Below are 24,520 nucleotides of genomic sequence, written 5' to 3'. Positions count from 1 at the left end.
ATCCACAACTTCACTCGATTATCTCACAATTCCCCCCCCCCCCCACACACACACAAACACATGCAAATTACATTTCCGTAATCATAACTAATCATTCCCGTAAAGCCTCGTCATCGGTTCGTAAGGCAAAAAGTTTATTTTCCAATCTAGTACTTTGGTTGATTAGCTCGATGCAGTCAGTTAGTCAGTCAGTCAGTCAGTGGCAGCACTCCGGCAGCCTGCTCCTTTTTTCTTTAATGTAACGGAACCAAACGGAAAGTACCATTGCTTGCATCATTTACGGGGTTAACCTTTTTCCTTTGCTTATGTCTAGTATCCGCGGGCAGCCGCAGCAGCAGCAGCAGTGATGGCTGGTACTAGTACAAGTCAGTAATTGCAGTTACAGTCCATCCAAAGGGCTGCCTCTCCGCAGCATACGAAAAGGGGGTGGGCGGCCGCAATCGACCGAGCGTGTGGCCGATCAGCCGCTGATGGGCTTATATCCGTGTGAATCTTTTTCGTATTCGTACTATACTACTTCATTTATCCAAGGTACAGTTGTATACTATCGCTTTGCTGTACCATACTACTTGTTTGGTTTTACGAGTGCGTCTGACGTTAAAGCAGCGAATTACACATATCGAACGTACACTAGTGCTATAGACAAGCAGTAGAGGTCCTATACCTACTATCATGACTCTGCAACCTTTTACTCCCCTCGCCACATAATGCTGGGCCCCTTTCTAAAGTTCGCAAGCCCAAAGCATCCATATCAATAGTAGATGCAGGATTTTTCTCTTTTCTCTTACGTTTCGCTACCACGTACGTACGTACGACAGGATTGTAGGATGAGTAATAAGCGATAGTGTCTGCGCTGCCTCAAGCACACATAATTCTTATCTAATAGCACCTCGTTACGAGGCACTTGGCCAGTTAACGTGCAGGCGTAGCGACGGGACGAGCTGAGATGGGCAGGTCGAATCGCATGTTGGCATGGTGGGGAGCTGAAGATGAGTTACTGCACTAGCAACTCCGCTATTTCCGCGGAGAGTATGCAAGAGATGTGAATAGAAATGAAGCAATGTGTTTGTAATCGTTAGGCAGAACTCCTGGGAATGGAAACAATTCGAGAGCTGAGAGTTAGCGGGTTCGGTATATACCGTGGCTAGCATGCGCAGTCTTCTGACAGTATCAGAATTTGCTCCACATGCTTGGTACAGTGGATTCGCACTTGAAAATCTTGTGAGCATGAGTAGGCAGAGATGCAGTGCGTGATGTAGTGTGGTACTGGTAATGAATTAACACGAGTGCTGGGGCAGTCAATATTCCTGCAGTCTGAGTGATCAGGTATTTCCTCTACGCTTCATGCATACTCTCATTTAGAAGATCCCATCTATCTCAACCACATGCTCGTTATTGTCTTACAAATGCCGTTTTCAGCGTCTAATTGAAATAGCAAGTGGAATTTATCTTAGACAGATAGCGAGCATTGAACCCCTTTATCCTAGAAATATCAAGATCACTACAATGCTCATCTGGAGACTGTGACATATCACAAGACAAAGTAGCTCTATGCCGAATCATCCACTTACATAACCTACATAGCGTAGCAATATGAGGAATCTAGCAGAATGACAAAGACTTTGACCTGCTATCAGTGAAGGACCAAGAATGGAGTACCAAAACACACCTCCTGAACAATTCACAATTTTCTGAAGTTCCTTAAGCACTTCTTCACCTAGCTAGATTTACAAATATCACCATGTTTATCCAACTACACCACGATACAGCCTGCTCCATCCGTCCATCCATCACTCCATCACCCCTTTTCTACTCCTTCTCCACTCCATTCCACCCAAATTCAAAATTAAAAGAGAAAACTAGTATCCATTCCTTACTCCCCGACAATCCTCCCATACACCATAGCATCCCACGCCCACCGACTCGCGCCCGCCCCCCTAAAACCAGAAACTCGTTTCGACTTCCCCTATACCACAACTGGTTGCCGCCACCCACCACCACCACCACCACGACGCCACAAGACTCGCTATCCAAGACCACCCAACACAAATGCAGCTTAAAGCCCTCACATCAAACGAGAAAAAACAAAAAGCTTAGACGGAGCCCACGACTTGTTTAGTTGCATACATACATAGATACGGCTAGGGCATTTTCCTTTCCCGCACCCCCACCAGCATTGTCCATGCACATGTTTCCCATGTTTTTAGCTCTCTCGCTCTCTTTTCTCGCTCCGCGGAAGCCACACACCAGCGCCAGCGCGCCCCTGCCGATATATACCCGTGCCCATGTGTAAGTATGTGTATGCTTGCCTATGCCCCTACCTCCGCGGAACCCTTGAAACGGCTAAACGCCCCTCCCCCAGAAGCGGCAGCGGAAACCCCCCCCCAGCCACAGCCCAGGTTTTATCTCGCATGGTCTAGAACGCAAAATGCCGCGCTGTGATTAGCTGTGCAGTGGTTTTCGGGGTGGGGAAGAGGAGAGAGCGAGGGAGTGGGTGGCGCGGGTCAGAGCATATGTGTATGTATGCACATATGTAGTGTGTGTGTGATGTGCGTGATTTCTAGGTTAGGGGGGGTCCACACAGTGCGTCCTTGGCATAATACTTACCCGCTGCCCGCGCTGCAGACTTATCTTTATTTTGACATCAGGTGGTGATGGGTTCTTTGGTACGGCATGGCTAAGCGAGCGAGGTGGTGAATACACGGCTGCATGTGTAGGTGCATAGGGGTAGTGGAGAAAAGGCTTTGTGTTTAAGTTTTCTTTTGCTTTTTCTGTGCGGTAACATGGGGTTGCTGAAAATTAGGATAGTGATAATATCATGGATGGATACGTGAATAGGGGAGGGGAGTTGGAAATGAAAACAGCCATGGTAATGATGTGAGATTTCTCAGTTACACATTCAAGTTTTCAATAGATGGAGTGGAAAAGCTATGCTAGAATATACATTTATAGATAGATAGAAAGAAAATGCCATGTCGCTTGCTTACTCTGTGAAGATAGCAGTAAATGGGCCGAGTAAAGATATGAGAAAACGACAGCTTGGGAATAAGATATGTATACTTTGTATTGCAATACATGTCCTATCTCGCTCTCTCCAATGATCACAACGGTACCATGCAATGGCACATTGTGAATAGGAGAGAGCAACAACAAGTCATGTCCGTCACCGGTACGGTCTGACAAGTTAACGACATGTGCCTATATGCATTGAAAGAAGAAGAAAAAATCACTCAATGCATCCATCCACCCATGCATCTGCTATACCACAGAGATACAGGACTAACTGCAGACATGATAGAGTAGGAAAAAAGACCATGTGCTTATTCCTTTTTTCTTGTCCAATTCTTGTCCCAACCCCTTCTTTTGCGACCCTTTTCCATATCCAAGTATAAACCTATGTAATTAAAAGATAGTATGCCGTACTAATACAACCTTGTAGCGAAGCGTTTACAAAGGAAAGATGGAGGAAGGAAGGACTAGGAGGAAGGAAATCGGATGGTGGGGGTGGCTGTGATGGTCTAGCAAAGACGCCGAACAAGCAAGTCGTTTTGTATGTATATCGTGTATAGAGATACCTGGGAGGCAGCCCAGCCCAGCCCAGTGCCTGATGGCTACAGCGTCTACGGCGTTTCTCGGGAGGGGATATATGCGTTTACCGGCATGACCTTGTAGGAAGCGCGGTAGGGTTCGTGATTCGTCTCGTCGGAAGATAGAGTAGGTGGATGTCTCGTCGGAAGAGGAAGAGGAGGGATGAAAATCTTAACGATAGGATTGCCGTGTTGTGCGTGGTGTTTTTCCTCGCCCCTCAACACCCAGGATGCAGATGGGAACCCAGAATGCCTCTTCCATCAAACGCCCAGTCATTCGTTTCAAAGATCAAGAACAACAGAAACAAAAAGAGAAACAGAGTCATGTCAAATACAAAAGCGTGTACGTAGATAAGTGTTTCTTTGAGAGTGTCTCAAAGTGCCATTGTCAGCGACTATAAACGGGCCTTTGAGTGTGTGTAACTCTCCTATGAAGTGAAAATAATATTGGGTATCCGTGTTCTTGAAACAAATGACAAGTTTTGTAAAAGAAAAAAAAAGGGCTTCGTCTTCCCTGTGTGTACGTGGGGAAGATAGGAAAGACGGGGAAGTGTAAGCAGCATAGCCTCATGAAGAGAAAAGCAATGAGGACGTATGCTACTACCATTGGCGCTTCCAGGAAGGAGAGGGGGAGTGGCAAGAGTCCTGTCGGGCGGGGTATATACCGAAGGCACGAAAACCGCCAGGCCGTTACTAAGAAAAAAAAAGGCCGATGGGTTCTTCTTCCGGGCCATACAAAATGCGATCCGTACTTGGCTAGCCTGGGATTTCCCGCCGACTCATGGTCGTGCGCCATGGGTTCCGGTAGTTTAGGCATCCTCGACGTCTTTTCTCCACGTCCCTGGTCTTCCGAACTTGACCTTGCCGCCCAGCCTCTCGACCTCTTCGACGGCCAGATCTCGCTGTCTTTCGAGCTCTTTTATGTAATCGATTGCTACGGCCAGGACCATGCTTTTGCTGGGCTTGACTCCGCCCGACTCTGAGGAATCGCTTTGGGGTAGCATGGGCACGGCCTTGCGTAGTCGCTCAAGTTCGGCGTTGAGCTTCTCTCTGTACTTGCGCTCGACTTCGGTATGGGGCATGCACTGTGTGCGTGCAGCCTTGACTGGACTGGCAGCAGAACCATCCGAGGCGGGGCGGTGCAGGCGGGGTCGGCCTCGCTTGCGTGGAGCAGGCTTCAGAGTGGCATCGTCGGGCAGGCTCGCCGTCACGGGCGAGGGAGAGGTGGGACTGCCATGGCTGGGCGTGGGAAGCGGGGAGGGAACCGAGTGAAAGCCGGCACTGTAGTCTGGGGGAATGTAGCCGTGCTGGAAGTCTCCCGAGGTGCTCAAGGGCGTAGGGACGCCCGTCTGCCACATGGTGAAGTGGTGATTGGGGGCTCCAGGTGCGGCTGTGCCGACTACGGACTGGGGGCTGACGAAGCCATTGGGCACCGGGGCGCTCCAGCCAGCAACGGTATCCACGGGTTTGCCAGGCCGGCTGAAGCATGGGCCGGCGGTGTTTGCGTCGAAGCCATTGGGGACATAGTCGGACAGCGAGGAATACGAATCTCTGTAGCAGGAAGCGTCGAGCTCGTCGGCCGAGGGGAACGTGTCGCTGTCCGGCGGCGAGTAGGTGGAGCTGGCGCGCGGAGGAGGATAGGCGGGCAGATTGGGTACGTCCATTGCAAAGGTCGGGGTCCTGGGAGCCAGCCGAGAGTCTGGTATTTGAGTCGTCTGGACGGAGAGCAGCGGAGGGCGGCGTCGACAATGTATCCTCGTTTAATACTAGAATATTCCCCGCACACCCTGCCGTCCAGCCCTGTCCTGTGAGGGCACATGCCAACACGTTGGGATCGAGAATTAGAGCTGCCATCGCCAAAACACCGCCGTGTGCATCGAACCATTGTCAGGGGCCGCGCACACACCGGCCTTTCCCAGTCCCAGTGCTCCAGAGATGAATACATCACCACGACGTAAGCTTGGCCGAGTGCCTGCTGTCTGGAATGTTCCCGAGGCGACGGGCAGTGCAGCGCACGCGTACCAGCACCAGCACCAGCACCGGCACCAGCACCAGGCAGCGAGTTGGTTTCAGCATTTGAGGCCGCGGGCAGCACGCCGTAAGGGCGTGTCTCATGGCGGGCCAGCTTGGTGTGTGGGACGTTTATGCAGCCACGCTACCCTAGGTGTGTACAGGAGCCGTCTGCACGCCCGTCAGGGCAGGCTGAAAATAAGGCTTGTGTGCATTGCGCCGCGGGGGGGGGGCGAGCAGCAACATGATGGGATCTGCGCCGGGGAGCAGGCGGGCGGGGGGAGGCCCAGCGGCGGCGGCAGCGACGGTGACGGTGATCGCTTGGGCGCGTTCTGGCATTTTCCCATGTGGTGCAGAGGGAGAGGATTTTTGTCCATGTTGGCCGAGTGCGGTTGTGGGCAAACGTCCATGGCGGGCAGCATGCCAAAGTGCCCGCGAGGGCCCGCGCGCCTCGCTTGGTGGGCTAGCGCGGGCCGGGATGCGTCGCCCGGCCCAATCAGCGCGCGCCGCCGCCGCGCCGGCGGCCGACAGGATCGGGTACAATTGCCGGGGCCTTGTGTGAGGTGCATGTGCCATGTGCAACACGCAGCCAGCACAGCGACACGACGACGCCCGCGAGCGAGCGCACGCGCAGAGAGTGTCGCCGATGCCGCGCCCGTCTTCCAGCAGCTTCCGTGCCCGTCCGGCGCGCCGCCTCATCTACACTACACACACGCCTGTCCGCTGTCTTCCGCCGCGCGCCCCGCCGCAAAGTCGCCGGCCATGCCTCGGGCCTACTCCTCAGCGCCGCAATCAAGACAAGACAAGACAAGACAAGACAAGACAAGACGACCCGCGAGCCAGCAAAGCCTGCCCCGAGCCAGCAAAGCCACCGGCATCCTGCCTCCTCGCCCGCCCGCGGAGATGCCGCCCCCAGCTTTCGACGGTTGCCCTCGACGCCATCTCGCCCTCGCCCTCGCCCTCGACCCGCCCTCGACCCGCCCTCGACCACAGTTCCACCCATCCGCCAGCGGGGAGGGGTAGGCAGCGCAAAGCAGCTCTCGCCGTGCTGTCGTCTGCACCCACAGCCTTTATATCCTCGTGCCAAGCCCCGGCGTCACGTCATATCACCGCACCTCTTCTCCAGCCATAGTATACTTACGTACGTCGTGCGACATGCCCGCCGGTCGGCCCTTTGAAGTCAGCACGTTCATAGTAGTATACGTACATCGCCACACATCTCACATGTGTGAAGGCAGCCTGGTAGTCGCTTCGTCTTAGCTTCCGCGGCTCCAGGTTCTGGTACCAGACTCGACGGCGTCGGGGAAGCGGCCACGCTGCTTTTTTTTCAGCTCTGGCTCGTCTTCGGCAACCCCCCTCCCTTCCCCAGACTTGGCAGGCACGTCTGCGTCTGCCGTGAGTGTACGTAAGCAGCCCTCCACGGCTGCTAGTCGCATGCACGAGAATGCAGAACATCGGCAAAAGAAAGGCAAAATAGCCACTTGGACAGCTGCAGCTAGTGTCCTGCTGTAAACCTCGTCGTGTGTCAAAACACTGCAGTAAGAAACGCCCCACCAGAGGCATTTGTCATTGTACTATGTTTGCCCACCCAGAGCATGCACCGAGCCCTGTCTAGGCCGAGCCCACCGCCCCTTCATCTGCATACCAAGAGAGTGATATCTGCTTGCGAATAAATGCCATACTCCGTAATCCGAAAACATCTGTGGCCAATCTGAATACCCGTCAACGCCGATACCCGTCCATCCGCCTGCCCCAACCGTTCCCAACCCTCTCCATAATGCACAGGATGCATCTATGCCTATAGTTTTCTTGTTCAAGTCATACACAAAAAGAAAAGAAAAAGAGAGAACAACGCGTCTACAGCGCCTTTTCCCCTGCCAATGCCACGGGAAAATCAAAGTCGGACACTGGCGCCAATCTTACCACCCTTGAACCACACATTCTCTCTCCACTCACCAATCCTGACGCCCACATACGCAAACGCACTCAGCTTAAGCTGTCCGCCAAGCGCCTTCTTGATCGCGTCGTAGCCGAGACTGCCAAACGACCAGTCCACCGGCAGGTGCGGCGATTCGGACAAGCCAGGAGGCACAGCAAACGGAAGGTCATATAGAATCTTACCAGCAGGGTGTCCGTCATGGTAGGCTGTTGCATTCATGTCCGTGATGTACAACGTCGTCGACCGGAATGGTGACGCAAGGGTAAAGACGGCCGTGCTGCTGAGGAGATGCATCGTTGTCCCACGGATAAAGTGCGATTTTCCGTCGTCTTCTGGGTCTTCGTCGCCATCGCCATCAGATGGCTTCTTGGGCGTCGACAAGTGTGGCATGGGGCGCTCAATAGGGAACCGCGAGAGCAGACGGCCAATGTAGGGTGCAGCTGGGACCGACTGCTCATGTGCTTGGACCGTGATGGTCGTGTTGAAGCCTGCTCTGGGGTTAGCTCCTTGCGGGCGCTGTGCTGGCTCTGCACACGTACCTGAGATGTATTGCGAGAGTAGCTCGGCGCCAACCTCTTTTCCTTTGTGGCCGCCGTACTCATAAGGGTCCCAGTGGAGCGACACCAAGTGGTTTGTATTGTTGCCAGGGACCACCTCCATATCCTTGACCGTTGCACTGCCAATGTGCGAACCATTGGCGAGCACGTTGATGTTGAAGTACGGAACCGTAGCCGAGTATTTGGTAGGATTGGTGAAGTTGACCAGGGCTGTAATGGTAAGAGAGGTTGGTGACGTGTCAATGATTGCCATGTTGCCAACTGTAACGTTAAGCGCGCTCTTCTTGCCTAGGCCCTCTCCAGGCTTGCCACCGCCAATTGCTGGACACCCAAAGTTAGCATGCTGCAGAACAGAGGCAAAACGTGGATTACGAACTGGCTACGAACGTTTGACTGGTACGACGCCCTGCGCCGGAATGCCTCGCACAGCGAGCTTGCCCATGGGCGTGTCCACACCAACGCTGACTGCTGCCTTGAGATCCATCAGGACCGATTTTCCGCCAAAGAGGAGCGTCTGCACGACTTGGCTAAACAAGTCATCGTCGACAATCTTGATGGGCGCCTCCTTGATGGTAGACTGCACCAGGAGCGAGGGGCCTTCGGAGCCGTGACCCTCGACGTGCGTAGAGTTGGCCTTTTGCCACTTCTCCAGGTTCATCTTTCCGAGCAGCTTGTTGCGATAGAAAATGTCTGCGTCAGCCTTGACTTGGGTCACGTCAATCGGAAAGTTCATCTCGTTGGGGAGTCCAATGTCAACGTTGACAATACCGGACACCTTGGGTGCAGCCTCGGGCGTTCCAGGCTCCGCAAAGGGGTCGGGCAGGCTAAAGTGCATGTCTGCCAGAGAAAAGTTTTTGATGAGGTTGCCCATGGATTTGCCAGCAAATGGCACAGGGACCGTAATGTCTTTCAGCAGCTCACGAGCCCAGTCCGGTGTGGCTGGGTCGGGGAACTTGCAGCAGTTGATGTAAATGGTCGCATCCTCGCCCTTCATGTAATCGCCCAGGAAGGCATCGAGCGGCGACTTGGCCGTGTTGGGACACACTTGTGTCAAAGGTTCAGAGAGCTTCTCGACATTGGCACCGACGTCGACTTGGACATTCGAGTTGGGCCTGACGTGGAGCTCGCCCGTCTGAGCCGTTCCAACCATGAGATGCTTGTCCGCCGAACAGCCCTCGATGCCCACATCGACGGCCACGGGCGGGAGCGTGATCTCGACGGGGAAGTCATTCTTCACAACTATGGTTGCGTTTGCAGCAAGACCCTTTCGGCCATGCTGGGCCTCGCCAAGGTTGAGCTTTGTGATGTTGTAGTGAGGGAGGGCCGGGATGTCGCCGCTCTGAAAGACGACCGACTGCTCAACAAGCTGCCTGCCAATGTTGAGCACGCCCGACCTGAGCGGCACCCAGGCCTTTCCCTTGAGCCGTATCTGCCCCAGGCGGCCATCGATCCAGTCGTTGGCAACGTTGCGGATACCGTCGGGCGAGCCTGGCTGCACGGTTGCATCAAAGACCACATGGGTCGTGTGCCCGTTGCGGATGTTCACCCTCAGTCCTGGTATCTTGGCGGTGCCGACCAAGACGTTGCCGTACTCGGGCAGGTAGACGTCGGCATCAAAGGGGCCCGTCTCGGCCTCGCGGGCAATCCAGGTGCCCAAGCGTCCCAGGTTGCGCACGCTCTGCTTCTTGACCTTGGAGGCGTCCATGGTAAAGTCGCCCTGCACGCGGACTTTGGCGCCGTGACGGGTCAAGCCGTCCATGGAGAGCTTGGTGGGCCTGAAGTCGGCTGCCTGCATCGAGTACTCCTCGATGCTCTCCTTGGCCAGGAAGCCGAGCATGATGAGGATGACGACCAGACACAGCGTGATGAGGGCCAGTATGCTCGGCCAGCGCTTCTTCCACAGCGAGCCCTTGGCGGCCTTGTCGGACGAGCCACTCAGCGAACGCCGCAGCGACCTCGTCGCCGGCGTTGGCTCGTCGTCTTCGTCATCGTCGTCTCTGTCGCAATCGTCGTCGACATGCTGCTCGGACAGCAGCGGCGTCTCTTCGGTGGTCCTGCTGGACTGCTGCGAGCGGGTTGAGCGCGACGAGCGGGCAGACTTGTGCGAGGCGGGCCGCAGGCTGGGGGTGCGTGTGTTGTCGTTGTCGCCCCACGTCTCGTCGGGGTTGTCCATTTTCAGGCGGAGGGGGGTCCAGGCGAGCGCCATGGCGTGCGGAGGGGAGGGGGGGCGTGGTCAGGCGGGCAGGCGGGCTGGTGGTGGAAGCAGGAGGAGTGTACAAGAAGATGAAGAAGAAGAGGAGGAGGAGGAGGCCAGGGACACGACGCGGGTCATGTTCATCGTCTCGTCATGCACTCAGCCACTCGACTGGCTTGCTGGACGGGGCCAGGCCTGCCGCGGCCGCTAGTGCGGGCTCGCCACGACGACCCCAGGAACGCTGCGCTGCCGCTGCCGTTATGTTATGTACGCGTGCGCGTGCACACGACAGGCACAGGCGTCTTACTAGCGCCGTCACCAAAGATTTGCGCCCACAGTCACCGCGCCCGCCTGTGACTCCCACGCCGCTGCTTGTGCCGCTATCGCTATAAATTCACAGCCCGCCTCCGCACCGCCGCCCTCATTCCAATTGCACCGCAATGCCCGCCTTCCGCCCCTCGCCCGCCGCTCTGCGGGGCTTGCGCCGCTGCTACTCGACCTCGCCAGCTACGCCGCCCACTTCGCCCTTTGCGCCCCGACATCTGCTCTCCATAGCAGACCTGACCCCGGCCGAGCTCACTACCCTCGTCCACAATGCACACAAGCACAAGACGGCCATCAAGCAGACAGGAGAGGTCCCCCAGTCGATGCGCGGCGCGCTGGCGGGCAAGACGGTTGCCATGACCTTCAGCAAGCGCAGCACGCGCACCAGGATATCGACTGAAGGCGCCATCGCCGCCTTTGGCGGCTCTCCCATGTTTCTTGGAAAAGACGACATCCAGCTGGGTGTATGGCCGACCTCTCCGTATTTGCTGTGCCGGCTGACGTGAAGATGCAGGTTAACGAGTCCCTGTACGACACCTCGCTTGTCCTCTCCAGCATGACGGCCGCCATCGTTGCCCGTGTAGGCCGCCATGCCCATGTCGCCGACCTCGCAAAGCACTCGAGCGTGCCCGTCATCAATGCTCTCTGTGACCTGTACCACCCTCTGCAAATCATCGCCGATATGCTCACCATTTCCGAAATCTACCCCTCCACCTCGGCCACTTCGCTTGGTCTCGAAGGACTCAAGATTGCTTGGATAGGCGATGCGAACAACGTCTTGTTTGACCTGTCAATTGGCGCCACAAAGCTAGGCATCGACATGGCTGTCGCAACGCCAAAAGGCTACGAGATCCCCCAGTCCATGCGCGACGTCATCTCCCACGCTGCCCAGACATCTCCTCGAGCAGGAAAGCTCTTCGAGACCAACACACCCGAGGAGGCCATCAAGGACGCAGACATTCTCGTCACAGACACATGGGTATCCATGGGCCAGGAAGAAGAAACCGCCAAACGTCTCAAGGCTTTCGAGGGCTTCCAGATCACATCAGACTTGGCCAAACGGGGCGGCGCAAAGGAAAACTGGAGCTTCATGCACTGCTTGCCCCGCCATCCCGAGGAGGTTGCTGACGAAGTGTTTTACGGACCGAGGAGCGTCGTCTTCAAAGAGGCGGAAAACAGGCTGTGGAGTGCCATCAGTGCGCTCGAGGCCTTTGTTGTGAACAAGGGAAAGATCCAATGACTAGATCCTTGGTTTGAGTAATCGGAAGCACCAAAATACCGCGGGGCGTGGCCAAAAACGAAAAAGTTATGAATTGACGAATCTCAAAAGTTACATCTACGCAGTCCTCTATCTCTACCTGAATACCATGTTACTTTCAGTCCTTGCTCTTCTTCCCCTCCTTGTCTACACCTTCGTCTTCATCCCCTTTCTCCTTGGGTCTCTCGTCCAACCCTTCCACGCCCTTGCCCCAGGCCCCCGCCTTCTTCCCCCACGTCATCATCCCCCAAGCATGTGTCCAGCTAAACTTTGGCGGCGCATCAGGATGCGTCCGGAACGGGCTCGCCCCATGCTTGAACATGTCCTCTAGTTCCCTTTGCCGGTCCTTCTCCCGCTCCGTCTCAGACAGAATCTTGATATTCGGTGGCAACGGCGGCAGCGTCGACAAACTAGAACTAGAAGAGCTATCCTTGGACGCGCGTTCCCAATGGCGGTTTGAAAGCGGAAGAGGGCGCCACCATGTTTCCGGCCCAGCCATAGCCGCCGCATCGCTCGAACCAGCGCGCTCCCACCACTTCCGCGAGCACATTTCCCAGATGCGGCTTTCAGCCCGCTTAACAGCAAACTTCTCGTCTTCGCCCGTGAGCCCCCCAATGTTGGCAAAGTCCGGCGACCCGGGTCCCAGGCGGCGCTCATCCGTGTATGAAGAGCCCGGGCGACGCAGCCGATTGGGAGGATCGTCTTCGAGCGCGTCTTCAGCCAGTGCGTTGGTGGATCCTGCGTACGACGAGATGTTGGGGCGGAAAGGCGAGTTGAGGTCTTGATAGATTTCAGAATAGGTTTCTGGGTACACGGCGTCAGAATCTAGTGTTTCCTCGGCAGTGTTTGAACGCAACGACGGTGGCTGCGATGGGAAAAATATGGCGTCTGGACTGGCGGCTGCTGTCATCATCAGTCTGCATCTGGCTTCGTACATGGCATCGAGGAGCGTGATGAGGCGTCTGGCTTCGCTTTTCATCAGCAGACCCATGATGGGCACGTCAGTGACGATGAACGTGTGATATGTGGATGCGAGTGTAATGTAGTCTGCTGGTCCGAGCACCGCACCGCATAGCTCCCCAAAGGTAAAGAAGGCGACGCCGTTGTATTGCGCCGGCACGTGCAGAGGCCGGTTGTACACGGAGAGCGTCGCGGGTTCCCAGGGAATGGGGTATTCCCGGCCTGTTGCATGCTCGACGAGAGAATTGAACGCTTCGCCGAATTCTGTCATGGTTTCCGCGGTCGTGGGCTGGATGAGATAGTGCTTTAGTAAAGATGCTGGTGTGCCTGGTGTCTCGGTGGATGCAACAGTGTCTGTCGTACTTGTTGCGCTGGCAGCAGTCGAAGCTGAATTCATTGCATCGAGGCTCCCAGACGCCGGAACCTGCACGCTGTCTCGTCTCCCGGCTGTTTCTGTTTCTTGCCCTTCCTCCTGCTCCAGCTTTCGATAATCCTTCTTCCCTTCCATTTCCCAAACCTCACACCTTGCCCTCAAGACCTCGAGGAACGCTGAAAATTCGCCCAGTTGCCCCGCCCCATCATCCCTCCTCGTATAGGAGCTTTTACTCATGCTCCAACCCAGACGACTGAAACGGTGGACCGGTCGTGAAAACTCCATACCGGCTGCCTTGGCAAGCTCTTCTGGCATACGGTTACTTGTTGCAATGAGGACACCACCGAGCTGGAAGAAAGACGTCATGAGGTTCGAGAGAATCTTGCTCGCTGCGCGGTCAGGCAGCTGGAACTCATCTAGGAAGAGGATCGGCGAATGCTCAATGAGATCACGTGCTACAAGCAGTAGTGAGTATTCTTCGTTGGGTGCTCCTGGACTTGCAACTAGCGACCTGGACCTCCGAAGCTGCTCAAGCCGAGAAATGGTGTCGAGCATAAAGGTATTGAAGTGCCAGCGCCGCTTCTTCCGGTTGGGCAAACACTCTTGGAACAAGTCGATGAGCATGGATTTTCCGGTGCCGACCTCGCCGTGGAGCATGAGGCCTTTGGGGCTCTGCAACTGCATGGCTTCATCATGGCTCGTCAGAACACGGGTTAGAGCTACCGATTCTCTTTTCTCTTTTTCGGCAAGTAGCGACGTCCATACGCCCCTCCGGCCAAAGCGATTTGTACGCCCGTCTTCCGGGGCCCCTGTCGCAGCATTTTGATCCGAAGCGACAGCCCGGGTAAGTTGCTGCAGTCGGTTCGAGTATTCTACTGTTGGTTCGTAATCTATCAGTCGGTCGTAGAGTTTCTGCAGGTGCAACGCTGATGGTCACAGTCAGTTCGTGTACACGTGCTGAGCCATGTCAAAATGGTAGACGTCATACCGAGACGATGCTGAGCGGGATCAGGTCGGATCTTCTGGGTAGCGACGAGACTGCGATAGAGCACCAAAGGATTGGTGATCGCAACACCGGTCGACGACATTGGTAGTCATTGGTTTGAGGAAGTCGTAGCTTGTGTGCATCGTCCTCAAGTCAATCATGCCCGAGGTGATCTGCCCTCACATTGGACTAGACTGCAATCGGCGCTAGCGGTTTAGGGAAGTGCCGAAACGTGGAGCGGTTGCAACATCATGCCTGGGACGTGAGACAAAACTACTATTCAAAGATGGGCATGCCATGAGAGCTGTTTGATTCTGAACGCTTGAAATCAATTGTGGTATCGTGGATGCCTAATAAACGTAGTTCAAATGTTTGTAACCCCGGGAGACCATGCATCAGCAATCTTCTTGACCTCTTGAATGAACTTGCGGCTTGTGATCTGAGTCGAGCCAATCCTGTGCTCAGAGTTGACCGTGACTGGGGAGTGCTCATCTGGGTCATAGAATCTAGGTGTGGCCATAAGCGGTCAGAAGACACGGTTTGGGTTGAGTCTTTGCTTACGGATTTCTGAGCAGCTTAATGTACGCTGTTTGCAATGCTCTGAACGCCTGCACAAGATTAGAAGAATTAGGACTAATAGGGTACCGAGCTTACAGGCTTCATGTCCGCATCTCGCAGCCCAACGGCGGCTGCTGGTTTATGATCAAGAGGATTAGCTGGCTTTCCTTCCATGTCCACTACTATGATGAACTTGACGCCAGTGTTGGTGAGCCAGCCGTACATGGCCAGCCTCTCATCAACAGCTTGCAGCAGTCCAAAATCCTGGTCTGCCGTCTTATGCGGCAGACGAGTCTCGAAGATGTCCAAGCATGACGACAGAAGAAATTGGAACTCTAGTGGCGCGCGCTCCTCAGGCGGAAACAGAGATATATGCAGCGGGTTGTTCTTTGCCAATGTTCAGTATCAGCAAATGGCTTCATCTGCAATGAAGAAGTACTAACGTGCTTGCCGATGACGCCAATGCAAGCGATCGATGGAACCTGCAGAGGGTCAACACACGCTCCAAGCCTTCAACGCAGCAATCTCCTACCCGGCCTGACATTTTGTATGCAGTATCAACAGATGACAGCCGTGTTCGAGCACCCTGGGCGTGGATGCGGAGTAGTCTGGCCGAAGTAGTCCGAAAGGGTGTTGGCGAAGGAGTGATCGATCCCTGGCCTATCAGATGGCGCCAAAATGGACGGCTAATCGATGTCTGCCAAGCATTTTGATGCACCTACCTCATCGATCAACTTCGCGACTCCCTCGACCGCCACCCCACATCTCGCCTCTCCACTCCTTCGCCCACGCCTTTCCTTGCCCTCCATCGCAACCATGCTTTCGACGACAAGGTCTGCGGCCTCAATGGCTCTGCGAGGTTTGCCGCCGCCTGCCCGAAAAACTCGCAGTGGCCGTCAAACTGACACAACGGATAGCCAGACCCGCGACGGCCTTGATGCCCTTCCGCGCCGGAAGCGCGGCCTTCCTCTCCTCCAGCTCCGCCGATAGAGCGACCATGAAGACGCCCGCCACTATCCCGGGCAACCCCGGCACACCCCCTCCGATGAAGTCGGCACGACTAGAGGTGCCCTTGCCGAGCCAGGAGGGCAAGAAGGGTGCTCTGCAATATGCGTTGTATGTGGTTATTCCCTGGATCCCCGTCGAATGGGCACAGCAAACGACATAAACTAATATGCCGCAACAGGACTACCCTCGACCAAATAGTCAACTGGGGCCGCCAGAGCTCGCTCTGGCCCATGACGTTCGGTCTCGCATGCTGCGCCATCGAGATGATGCACTTGTCTACTCCGCGGTACGACCAGGATCGTATCGGTATCATTTTCCGTGCCTCACCTCGGCAGTCCGACGTCATGATTGTAGCTGGAACCCTCACAAACAAGATGGCCCCCGCGCTCCGACAGGTCTACGACCAGATGCCTGACCCTCGATGGGTTATTTCTATGGGTAGTTGCGCAAACGGAGGAGGATACTACCACTACAGCTACTCGGTCACAAGAGGATGTGACAGGATTGTACCTGTAGATATCTATGTACCAGGCTGTCCGCCAACCGCCGAGGCGCTCATGTACGGTGTTTTCCAACTGCAGAAGAAGATGAGGCATACCAAGATCACCAGGATGTGGTACAGGAAGTAGAGCAGTCTTAGTTTGGTGTGGTCATTTGGCGGTCGTTATATCTGCAAGTTTGAGGGCATATAGCCCTCCCTGTACAAATCTATATTCTATTTGCATAGTCTATCACGCGCGAATCCGTCTACAAGATTGTCTAGTGTTACGCCGTCTCGCCCAATCCAAACATCTTGATCGAATTTCTCCAGGCACTGCGTGATTGTTAGCCACTCATCATACGCATACAAACATTATGTTGACGACTTACGCATCACAAACCTCCTCCACATCGATCTCTTTGATCTTTGCAATGGCGTATGCGACATGTGGAATTGTAGCTGGCTCATTTCGCCCCTTGACCATCATGCCTTTGGCCCACTTCTCCTTCTTGACTGCCTTTGGCAAAGGGGGTGCGTCTGTGAGGAACTTAGCCGATGCATGGCTGGGTCGCATCTCGCACCATGGGCCGTCTGTTTCAATCTGCAGACGCTCCAGTGGAATTTGTTTGACAACTGAGATATTTTCGTCCGCTGAATAGCAGCATTAGTTACCCATGATATAGTGTATCAAGTAGGCCATCAGAATACGCACTCTTCATGCTACATCCATTAACACCAATGTCGAAGCCTAGCTCCACAAGCCGCTGCATTTCTTCTACTGTTCCAGTGAAGCTATGCACAAGACCTCTTTTCGGTAGCTGATCAAGCTTGGCAGTCAGGAGCCTCTCAAAGTCCTCGCTCGCAGCACGCGAATGGAGGAAGAGTGGCAACTGCACTTCAATAGCGATTTCCAGCTGCGCTTCAAAGTACTTGAGCTGCGGCTCCTTTGGCGTCAGAAAGAGACGGTCATAGTCGAGTCCTATTTCTCCAAACGCAACCGCATGGCCTGCTTCCTTGGCTTCAATGGCCAAGGCTTTAAGGGCAGAAAGAAGCTCGGAGGGGCCACCGGGGTGCTTGTCGAAGTGTTTTGCCGAGCAAGGGTGTACGCCTACAGTGGCATAGCATAGCCCTGGATGCGCTTTTGCTATCTCGATGGCGTGCTTGGACTCCTCGAGGTCTGAGCCAGTGACCATGAACTTCTTGCAGCCAGCATCGACGGCTCGCTGAATTACATCTTCAAAATCATTTTCGTGACGTTGGGTACCGTGGTATTCACCCCGGTAGATGGGATCAGTAAAATTGATACCAATCTACAATTGGTGGTCAGGAATTTGAAGGGTCACAGATAACGAGATGCGGACCGACATCGATATACTTTAACTGAGAAGAAGCAGCCATGGTGCTATATCCCTGATGTGTTCCGTGACTGAACAATGGTTGTTCTGATGAGTGTTAGATGAGAACACTCGATGTAGCAGCCTAGGATGTGACACACCTGAGAAATTTCTCAAAATTTCGGTGCGATTATGTAGTGCACGTTTTTGAATCAGCTGAACTGAACTCTTCAGTGGTTTCTGTGGGCCAAGCGCTCGGATAGTCCTCGAAAACATGGGTTGAAAGCTGATGAAGAAGAACGAGAAATGGTCACAACTGTTCCAGTGTTCATGACTAAGCCAGTTTGGGCCTAGTTCCAACACTTGCATCACTCAGTGTCGTGGTCGCACCGGCACTACCATCACCAGGCATCTCTACACACATACAATAGTTGTAGCAAAGCATCACTTCTATCAGTGCTTGAGCTTTAGAACAACGTATTACTAGAGTATTGGAAGATACCAAGACTCAGCCTGCACCGTGGGAGTCGACATCCGTCCTTGCACGTTCCAGTCACTTCAACCGGTACTTTGTACAATCTAGGGACATAGCCAACGTGCAGTGCGAATCTTACTAATCCTCCAAGTCCATGGAGAACGTGTGGCATCTCCGCCGCGTCGCGGACAATGCTGCCAAGGCCTGCTGGATATGCTATAAGCCATCCACAAGCGTCCTCATCACGCCTAACAACAAGGTGCGTTGGGATCCAAGAAGCTAAAATCACATCACTCATGCAGTTTAGGACTTTTTCTACATCTGTGCTGGACATCTGACCGACCGAGGGTTCTGCCAGCCAGAGGCCGAGGAGGCAAAGAGAGTCGCAGATCAAAAGAAGCAGGAAGAACTGGATCGCGAGATTGAAGCAGTCAAGAAAGAGTACGAACAAAAGCAGCAAATCAAACGGGACAAGAGAAAGGGTAAAGACAAAGAGAAGGATAAGGAGAAAGAGAAAGAAGCAAAGTCCAAGGAAGAGGAGGAAGACAAGCAGGACGAAAAGGCCAAAGATGACAAGGTTCGCACGACACATTGACCCATGTATCGATTGCTAATATTTTTTCAGATCAAAGAGCTCTCCAAGACCAAAGAGCAAGTTCAAAGCGAGCTGGGTCCTCGTATATTCCAGCTCAACAAGTGCGCATGCGCCACAACATTCGCCCCGCTATACTGACGGTGTATAGGAGCTTTTATCAAATGAGACTAGACAGATTACGCAATGCCGAGATGGCTAAGAGAAACCGAGAGCGGCTAAACGATGCGTCAAATTTCCCATCCGTACCGAGTGGCAATCCTTAGCCGTGCGTCATAGCCGGCTGCATCGAACACTACGGCCACACACCAGCTACCAACTGTCTCTCTTCCTTCTGATAATCCTCTCCTTTTACATGAGTAAGAAGTGGAGGGAGGGGCTCTCTTGGCGAAGGACGACGGAGCTTACTGCCGCCAGCCACTGATCCTTTGCAATGCGGTCAGCAATTAGCAACTGGATACAATTCCATGCTTACTGAATGTCATACGTGTCATCTATCCGCCTGTATACACCGTAGAGTGTCATTCGCCTGGATTCATGATGCTTGAATGGCCGCTAACGGAATGTGTTGTACACCTAACAGTTTGGAGAAGATCAGGATTCGCACCCGAGAGTGCTCTCGATAATGACGGATACTTTGCGTTACATGTGTGTATTAGGTTCTATCCAAAGGGCATCCTGATAACAGCTGGGCATGTGGGTGGACAAGTTCCCATGGAAAACTTCCTAGTGATATTGCTCCGGTTCCACCACTCATCAAGCTAACGATAACAGGTTGGCTGTAGCAAGCACCCCCTTAGGTGTACACAGCTGCACTGCATCACGCGGTAGAATGGCAGATTGATCCGATATTATCCCGTTGTGGAGACTGTTGCAGTCATAACAGTGATACCCAAAATCGCCGATCTTGTGCTCAATCAACGTCCAAATCCATGCGTTTGATGCATCAGCCATGGGTCCGAGTCGCTTGCGCCAGCCATAACCCGAATATGAAACATCCAATCGTGAGCTTGGGAGGAAGATCCATTGCTTGCTACAGTATTCAAGGCAGGATGCAGGAGCCTGGCTCGAGGTACGGTTAAGGGATGTATCTGCTTCGGCTGAAGAAGCTACTAGCCGCAGGACTAGGACGATGATACACTAAATGCATATAGGAATACCGCAGTCACTCGTCATCCAATCTCCTTGTTTGTAAGTAAACGCATCTTATCTCATGGTTGATAGTGAAGAAAACATCTATTTTGAGGACTTTGATTTCAACATCATCGATAGCTAACGGTATATCAGCAGTGTGTTATCTTCACAGAAGTGAAACGGTAGTTACCCCAGGTCATGGGAAGACTACAAAGACACAGTTTGATACTATTTAAAGCATACAGAGTGGCCTGATTGAGAGGACGTTTAGACGCGCAACGTGCCATCTCACGTTGAAACTTACCGGAAGCGCGGGTACTACCCATGTCTTCGCGTGTATAGTGATACTATTCCTACAATGCGCACGATTCGAACGGAAAAATCAGCCGACACATGATGTGCATGATCGTCTGTTTAGACCCGTTACATTCTCCTGCAGGTAAGCCATGTTTCAGTCTTCTCAAGTCTTCGTTCGAGCGCGGCTGACGCAGCATCACATGCGTGGACTTGCCGGAAACAGCACTGCCATATGGTGAACCCGATGCTCATATTGCTGACCATTATGGAAACATACTGAGGATTCAAAACGACACCAGAAAGCCAGCTTCGCCCCGGCGGACCGAAGCTGTGGTCAGGGGCTTTTCTAGGTTGTCTAGCGGATCAGCGTGGTTTTGCGCGCTTTCTAGCAAGACGCGCAGTTATTTGGCCCACTATACACGTACTCCCATGCCCTAACATTCGAACGAAGGAGAAATTCTTGGGTGAGGCGCATGACGCTCGCCCGTATAATGTGGAAGGATACACTTGACGCTTGAAGAAGTCTAGCCTAACCGTAACGCCAAGCAAGAAACCGGTCGGCAGTTCGTGACACTTAGCCCTACCATAGGGCATCTGCAACAACATGCAGCTCGAATGTCGTCGGAGTGGCCGGATCTCCACTCTGCATCCCGCTTAGGCGTCCAAGGAAGGTGGCCGCTTCTGCGACCAAGTCAGCAGTCAGCAAACGCGGTGAGCATGGCATTTGGACGAACGAGATGTCACCGGATTGTCACTGTTATTAGCACCTTCTTCTCAGGGAATAATGACATTCCCCCTGATTGGATATTCCCGGACTCTGAGTCATGATACATAAGTAGGTGATTTCCATGATCCCCCTCGATTGGCCGGCTGCACCGCAGATTGACGCAATCCGAAGAGACTATGCCCGTGACTACGTAGTCACGCCCTGCATAAACCAAATCAGCGCTGAGCAGTTTCGGTTTTAGTTTTGGAGAGGGGAAGAAAAAAAAAGGGAAGAAAAACCCCTCAGGGCACATTTCCCTGTCAGACACGGATCTCGCATCTGAAGGATTCCGAGCCCGAGCAGCTGCAAACCGCAAGGCACGGCATCTTGTACTACAACACTGAACCTTAAGTGCCTTGATGGCTGAAGTCGAGGGTTAGGAAGCTTGCTCAACAGAAGTCAGAAACCTTTAATACGACGGTTGTTGAGATTGGGTTTTTTGCGACGATAAGGTTTATACCTCGAACGGTTCGGGAGCATACCCCCGTTTTGCAACATTTAACTTTAGCATAATATGCGAACTGGACCGTCCTGATTGTCAATACACCAACTCGACATATTTCTCTACATGGCGATACTAATAGGCCGTCTCTTATCCGGTTGCCTCCTATCCGGTTGCCTCCTATCCGGTTTCCGAGTGCTTTTATCTACTGTACATTGATTGCGCTAAAGATGGCGTAAACTCAAATCCCAAGTGACTGCGCCGGCCCAAAGCCTACCGTTTGCAACACACTCCACATGAATCGTCTCTCGTCTCCCACTTACTCGTTCACGCACCCGCGTTTATTCCTTGACTTGGCAAAAGAAGGGGGCGGGAAACAGGCTCAAAGAGGGATAACGTGCGACATCGGTCTCTTGTCAGATTTTCAGGGTATGTGTGTCAAGAGACCCTGAGTGAGCACAAGAAATACACAAGTTTAGTTCGGTTGATCAATAGCCCGTAGGGGCGAAAAACGCCTAAACACGGATAGTACTGCAATCTATGTAACTGACGTGATGCGTAAAAGAGAGAGAGAGAGAGAATGAGAACAAAGGGGGAAGGAGGAGAAGAGAAAACCACCGAAGTTGATCGAGGTGCTTCCCTGTCTTCCATCTCACCCGCAACCTGAAACAACAAATGAACTCCCAAGAGTCCATTGAGGCCAAGCTCAATATTACACTCTATCGACTATCATCACCATCAGCATCATGTCAACCGACGACCAACGGCCGCCGACGCCGACGCCGCTCTCCACCCCATCCCGACGCTTCCAACACTCCACCTCATCCCGATCCTAGTCTTCTCCCAACGCATCACCCACCCAGTGGCCCAAGGCTGAAAAGCCGCGCCGCCTCCAAAAGGGTCGGCGATTACTCCACACGCCGTTAGTGCTCACTCTTTTCCCTCTCTGTCTCTCTGACAGCAGCGCCCACACACCCTTCCTCCCTTGCCCAAACGCACACACCAACTTGTATGTACGTAGTCATCTACACACACACACGCGCGCGCGCGCACATAGTACATGCACACACACACACACACACAGAGGCATACATATATAGGCGCATACAGCGGGAGGAAACGAGAACCACGCTAGTCCGGAGTTAATCAATGACAAGTGCGTGGAAAGAGAGTCAGAGAGTGAGTGAGTTAAGAGAAGGGTTGCTGGCTCGGTGCGGTTTTTTTACGTAGGCGCGCACACAGAAAATATTAATCTGCCGGCGGGGAAGTAGGCCATGCGAAAGTAAGCGCTATGCGTGTGATATGGACGAGTCACGTGTGTGTGTGTGTGTGTGTGACTCTAGGATAACAGAGTACATGTATGTACATGGGTAGGGGAGTTGGGCTTTTTGTGTGTGAGAGTGAGTCTTGTCTTTGTCTGTGACTGAGTCTGTGTCTGTGATGAGAGCAAAACACGTCATGAAAGTCATGGGATGGTAGACCGGAAAGGAATGCTGAGTCTTGGTTTCTTACTCGCGTGCCGGTGATACTGGTGATGCTGGGTCAAAAGTATTACCCCCTTGCTTTAGAGTCTACAAATCCCAGCGAAACACATGGTCCATTATAGACTTCTTGCAGAGAGGTATACTTGATGTCTTATTGTTATGCGCCAGCCGAGGGGAACCAAGCAATCAACTTATGCACACTCAAGTCTAGTGTCCAGTTAGAATCAATACCTCTGCCAGCCTTGGCTCCTTTGTACCTGGCGCATGGGAAAAACCTAATCTACAAAACAAAAACTTACTTTTGATCGTTTCTTTTCCCCTTTTTTTCTTTCCTCATTTACCGTTTCATGTTCCCCTTGCCCTCTAGTACGGCTCTCTTTCTCTCTTTCTCTTTCTCTTTCTCTTTCTCTTTCTCTCTCTTACTCTTACTCTCTTACTCTCTTACTCTTACTCTCTTACTCTTACTAAGTCTTAGCTAAAACAATAAATCATGTTCGCATATCCGCTAGTCATTATACCCGACGACCCCTAACCCTGGCTTTGATCTTCGGCTCATCCTCAGTTCCGAAATCCCCAAGAACCCGAGACATCAGCAGTAAAATAAATAAATGAATGAACAAATCAAAATACCGCCGTGGCTCGTTCCGCTAATGAGGGTATCGCGGCCTGTATAGCTTCTTTTTGGCGGAATTACCCACGGCGCAGCGCCTATTGCCAATACCACATGAAACGCTGCCCCGACTGTCCGCGCTTACGAGACAGGAGACAGGTACCCAATCGCAAGAGAAGGCGGGAATCTTCAGCGTTATGCATAAGTCTAGTATATGATCGTGTTTCGCAGCCAGCCCTGTGTGCTGACGACATGCACGACTTTGACTCGTTTTGGCCAAGCCCACCCTGCACCCTGGCTGCTGGCCGTTCCAAATCCGTACGTACCGAGAGCCCAGCAAGTCAAGGAAATGACCAAAAGCCGCCATTAGCAGCGAGCCTGCTCAGGGTGGATTGCGTAGGCACCGGGTCCAACGGGGGTCGGTTAGCCATGGCCATGGCCCGTCTAGCCTCGGGTCAGGGATCCGCTGACAACATCACTGAGGCTGACGCTTGCATCTGCACCTATGTACGTGTAGGGCGTGAGGCTGAAGGCTGATCAACGGCTGAGACTGAAAAAAAAGCGAGTGCCACTGAGACAGTGCAGCACATGGGTGTCAACTTAAGGTTCACATGACGTATCCATCTGGCTGCGTATTCCCATGCACCGGGCGCCGACGGGGTATCCCAGGCAGAGGGGAGCAACAAGCCATTGGGAAGTGCCAAGCATGCAACGGCCATATTGCATCTATCTGGCCAGGTCGCCATAGAGAAAAGCTTTTCTTGACGATTGTTTTGGATTCATGACAGCATTGTTGGTTGTATGATAGGTCGACAGTCAAAATGAACGAAAGTCGCGCAAAATGTCTATGAAAATGATCCTGGACATGATAGTCCCATCGACGCCCGCTCGGTCAAGAAACACCCTTGAAAATGCATCGAATTTGTCGTTGGACCAGCATCAAAGAATCCTCTGACGCCGGCAAGTATGTATAAGCAAATGCCGTCATCAGTGTCGTTATGCCAAAGCGCCCAGGCTTGGCCTGGAATGAGTGGTAAATGCAAGGCAATCTGTGGCCGGGAAAAAACTTTTCGCTAAAACAGGACTATGTCTGTGTGAATGCTGCTGATATACGGGGCCAAAAAAGAGCTGATCTGAAAATACGGCTACTGT

At 53.2% G+C, this 24,520-nt stretch overlaps 9 protein-coding genes across 9 annotated transcripts; 3 read left to right on the top strand and 6 right to left on the bottom strand.

Annotated features, from left to right (window-relative positions):
- Positions 1 to 4,396: 4,396 nt before the first annotated feature.
- SETTUDRAFT_158126 (uncharacterized protein) lies at positions 4,397 to 5,251 on the bottom strand (the record flags this gene model as incomplete). The annotated part of the gene is made up of 1 exon (XM_008033502.1): positions 4,397 to 5,251. One exon carries the CDS (start codon positions 5,249 to 5,251, stop codon positions 4,397 to 4,399), a length of 855 nt encoding a protein of 284 aa, XP_008031693.1.
- Positions 5,252 to 5,747: 496 nt separating this feature from the next.
- SETTUDRAFT_36070 (uncharacterized protein) lies at positions 5,748 to 6,173 on the bottom strand (the record flags this gene model as incomplete). Its single annotated transcript, XM_008033088.1, has 1 exon — positions 5,748 to 6,173. One exon carries the CDS (start codon positions 6,171 to 6,173, stop codon positions 5,748 to 5,750), a length of 426 nt encoding a protein of 141 aa, XP_008031279.1.
- Positions 6,174 to 7,491: 1,318 nt separating this feature from the next.
- Positions 7,492 to 9,930, bottom strand: SETTUDRAFT_144481 (uncharacterized protein; the record flags this gene model as incomplete). Its single annotated transcript, XM_008033501.1, has 3 exons — positions 7,492 to 8,027; positions 8,076 to 8,414; positions 8,481 to 9,930. 3 exons carry the CDS (start codon positions 9,928 to 9,930, stop codon positions 7,492 to 7,494), a joined length of 2,325 nt encoding a protein of 774 aa, XP_008031692.1.
- Positions 9,931 to 10,724: 794 nt separating this feature from the next.
- On the top strand, positions 10,725 to 11,953 carry SETTUDRAFT_166537 (uncharacterized protein; the record flags this gene model as incomplete). Its single annotated transcript, XM_008033500.1, has 2 exons — positions 10,725 to 11,075; positions 11,126 to 11,953. 2 exons carry the CDS (start codon positions 10,728 to 10,730, stop codon positions 11,849 to 11,851), a joined length of 1,074 nt encoding a protein of 357 aa, XP_008031691.1. The 3' UTR covers positions 11,852 to 11,953.
- Positions 11,954 to 11,987: 34 nt separating this feature from the next.
- SETTUDRAFT_158123 (uncharacterized protein) lies at positions 11,988 to 14,290 on the bottom strand (the record flags this gene model as incomplete). Its single annotated transcript, XM_008033499.1, has 2 exons — positions 11,988 to 14,128; positions 14,191 to 14,290. 2 exons carry the CDS (start codon positions 14,288 to 14,290, stop codon positions 11,988 to 11,990), a joined length of 2,241 nt encoding a protein of 746 aa, XP_008031690.1.
- Positions 14,291 to 14,530: 240 nt separating this feature from the next.
- Positions 14,531 to 15,348, bottom strand: SETTUDRAFT_166536 (uncharacterized protein). The gene is made up of 5 exons (XM_008033498.1): positions 15,278 to 15,348; positions 15,189 to 15,227; positions 14,842 to 15,132; positions 14,749 to 14,795; positions 14,531 to 14,693 (listed from the first exon to the last, which is right to left on the bottom strand). Exons 1-5 carry the CDS (start codon positions 15,287 to 15,289, stop codon positions 14,552 to 14,554), a joined length of 531 nt encoding a protein of 176 aa, XP_008031689.1. The 5' UTR covers positions 15,290 to 15,348; the 3' UTR covers positions 14,531 to 14,551.
- Positions 15,349 to 15,525: 177 nt separating this feature from the next.
- Positions 15,526 to 16,488, top strand: SETTUDRAFT_166535 (uncharacterized protein). The gene is made up of 3 exons (XM_008033497.1): positions 15,526 to 15,604; positions 15,663 to 15,861; positions 15,932 to 16,488. The coding sequence occupies exons 1-3, from the start codon at positions 15,592 to 15,594 to the stop codon at positions 16,380 to 16,382; spliced, it is 663 nt and encodes a 220-aa protein (XP_008031688.1). The 5' UTR covers positions 15,526 to 15,591; the 3' UTR covers positions 16,383 to 16,488.
- Positions 16,489 to 16,518: 30 nt separating this feature from the next.
- SETTUDRAFT_144468 (uncharacterized protein) lies at positions 16,519 to 17,632 on the bottom strand (the record flags this gene model as incomplete). The annotated part of the gene is made up of 4 exons (XM_008033496.1): positions 16,519 to 16,567; positions 16,624 to 16,885; positions 16,947 to 17,544; positions 17,600 to 17,632. The coding sequence occupies 4 exons, from the start codon at positions 17,630 to 17,632 to the stop codon at positions 16,519 to 16,521; spliced, it is 942 nt and encodes a 313-aa protein (XP_008031687.1).
- A 414-nt stretch (positions 17,633 to 18,046) lies between these two features.
- Positions 18,047 to 19,050, top strand: SETTUDRAFT_166534 (uncharacterized protein). Its single transcript, XM_008033495.1, has 4 exons — positions 18,047 to 18,302; positions 18,351 to 18,620; positions 18,669 to 18,739; positions 18,787 to 19,050. Exons 1-4 carry the CDS (start codon positions 18,198 to 18,200, stop codon positions 18,899 to 18,901), a joined length of 561 nt encoding a protein of 186 aa, XP_008031686.1. The 5' UTR covers positions 18,047 to 18,197; the 3' UTR covers positions 18,902 to 19,050.
- The last annotated feature ends 5,470 nt before the right edge of the window (positions 19,051 to 24,520 follow it).

This window comes from Exserohilum turcica (assembly GCF_000359705.1).
Source record: "Exserohilum turcica Et28A unplaced genomic scaffold SETTUscaffold_9, whole genome shotgun sequence".
Taxonomy (NCBI): Eukaryota; Fungi; Ascomycota; class Dothideomycetes; order Pleosporales; family Pleosporaceae; genus Exserohilum; species Exserohilum turcicum.
Note: the sequence above shows the minus strand (reverse complement) of the source record. Positions and strands in the feature narration are given on the sequence as shown.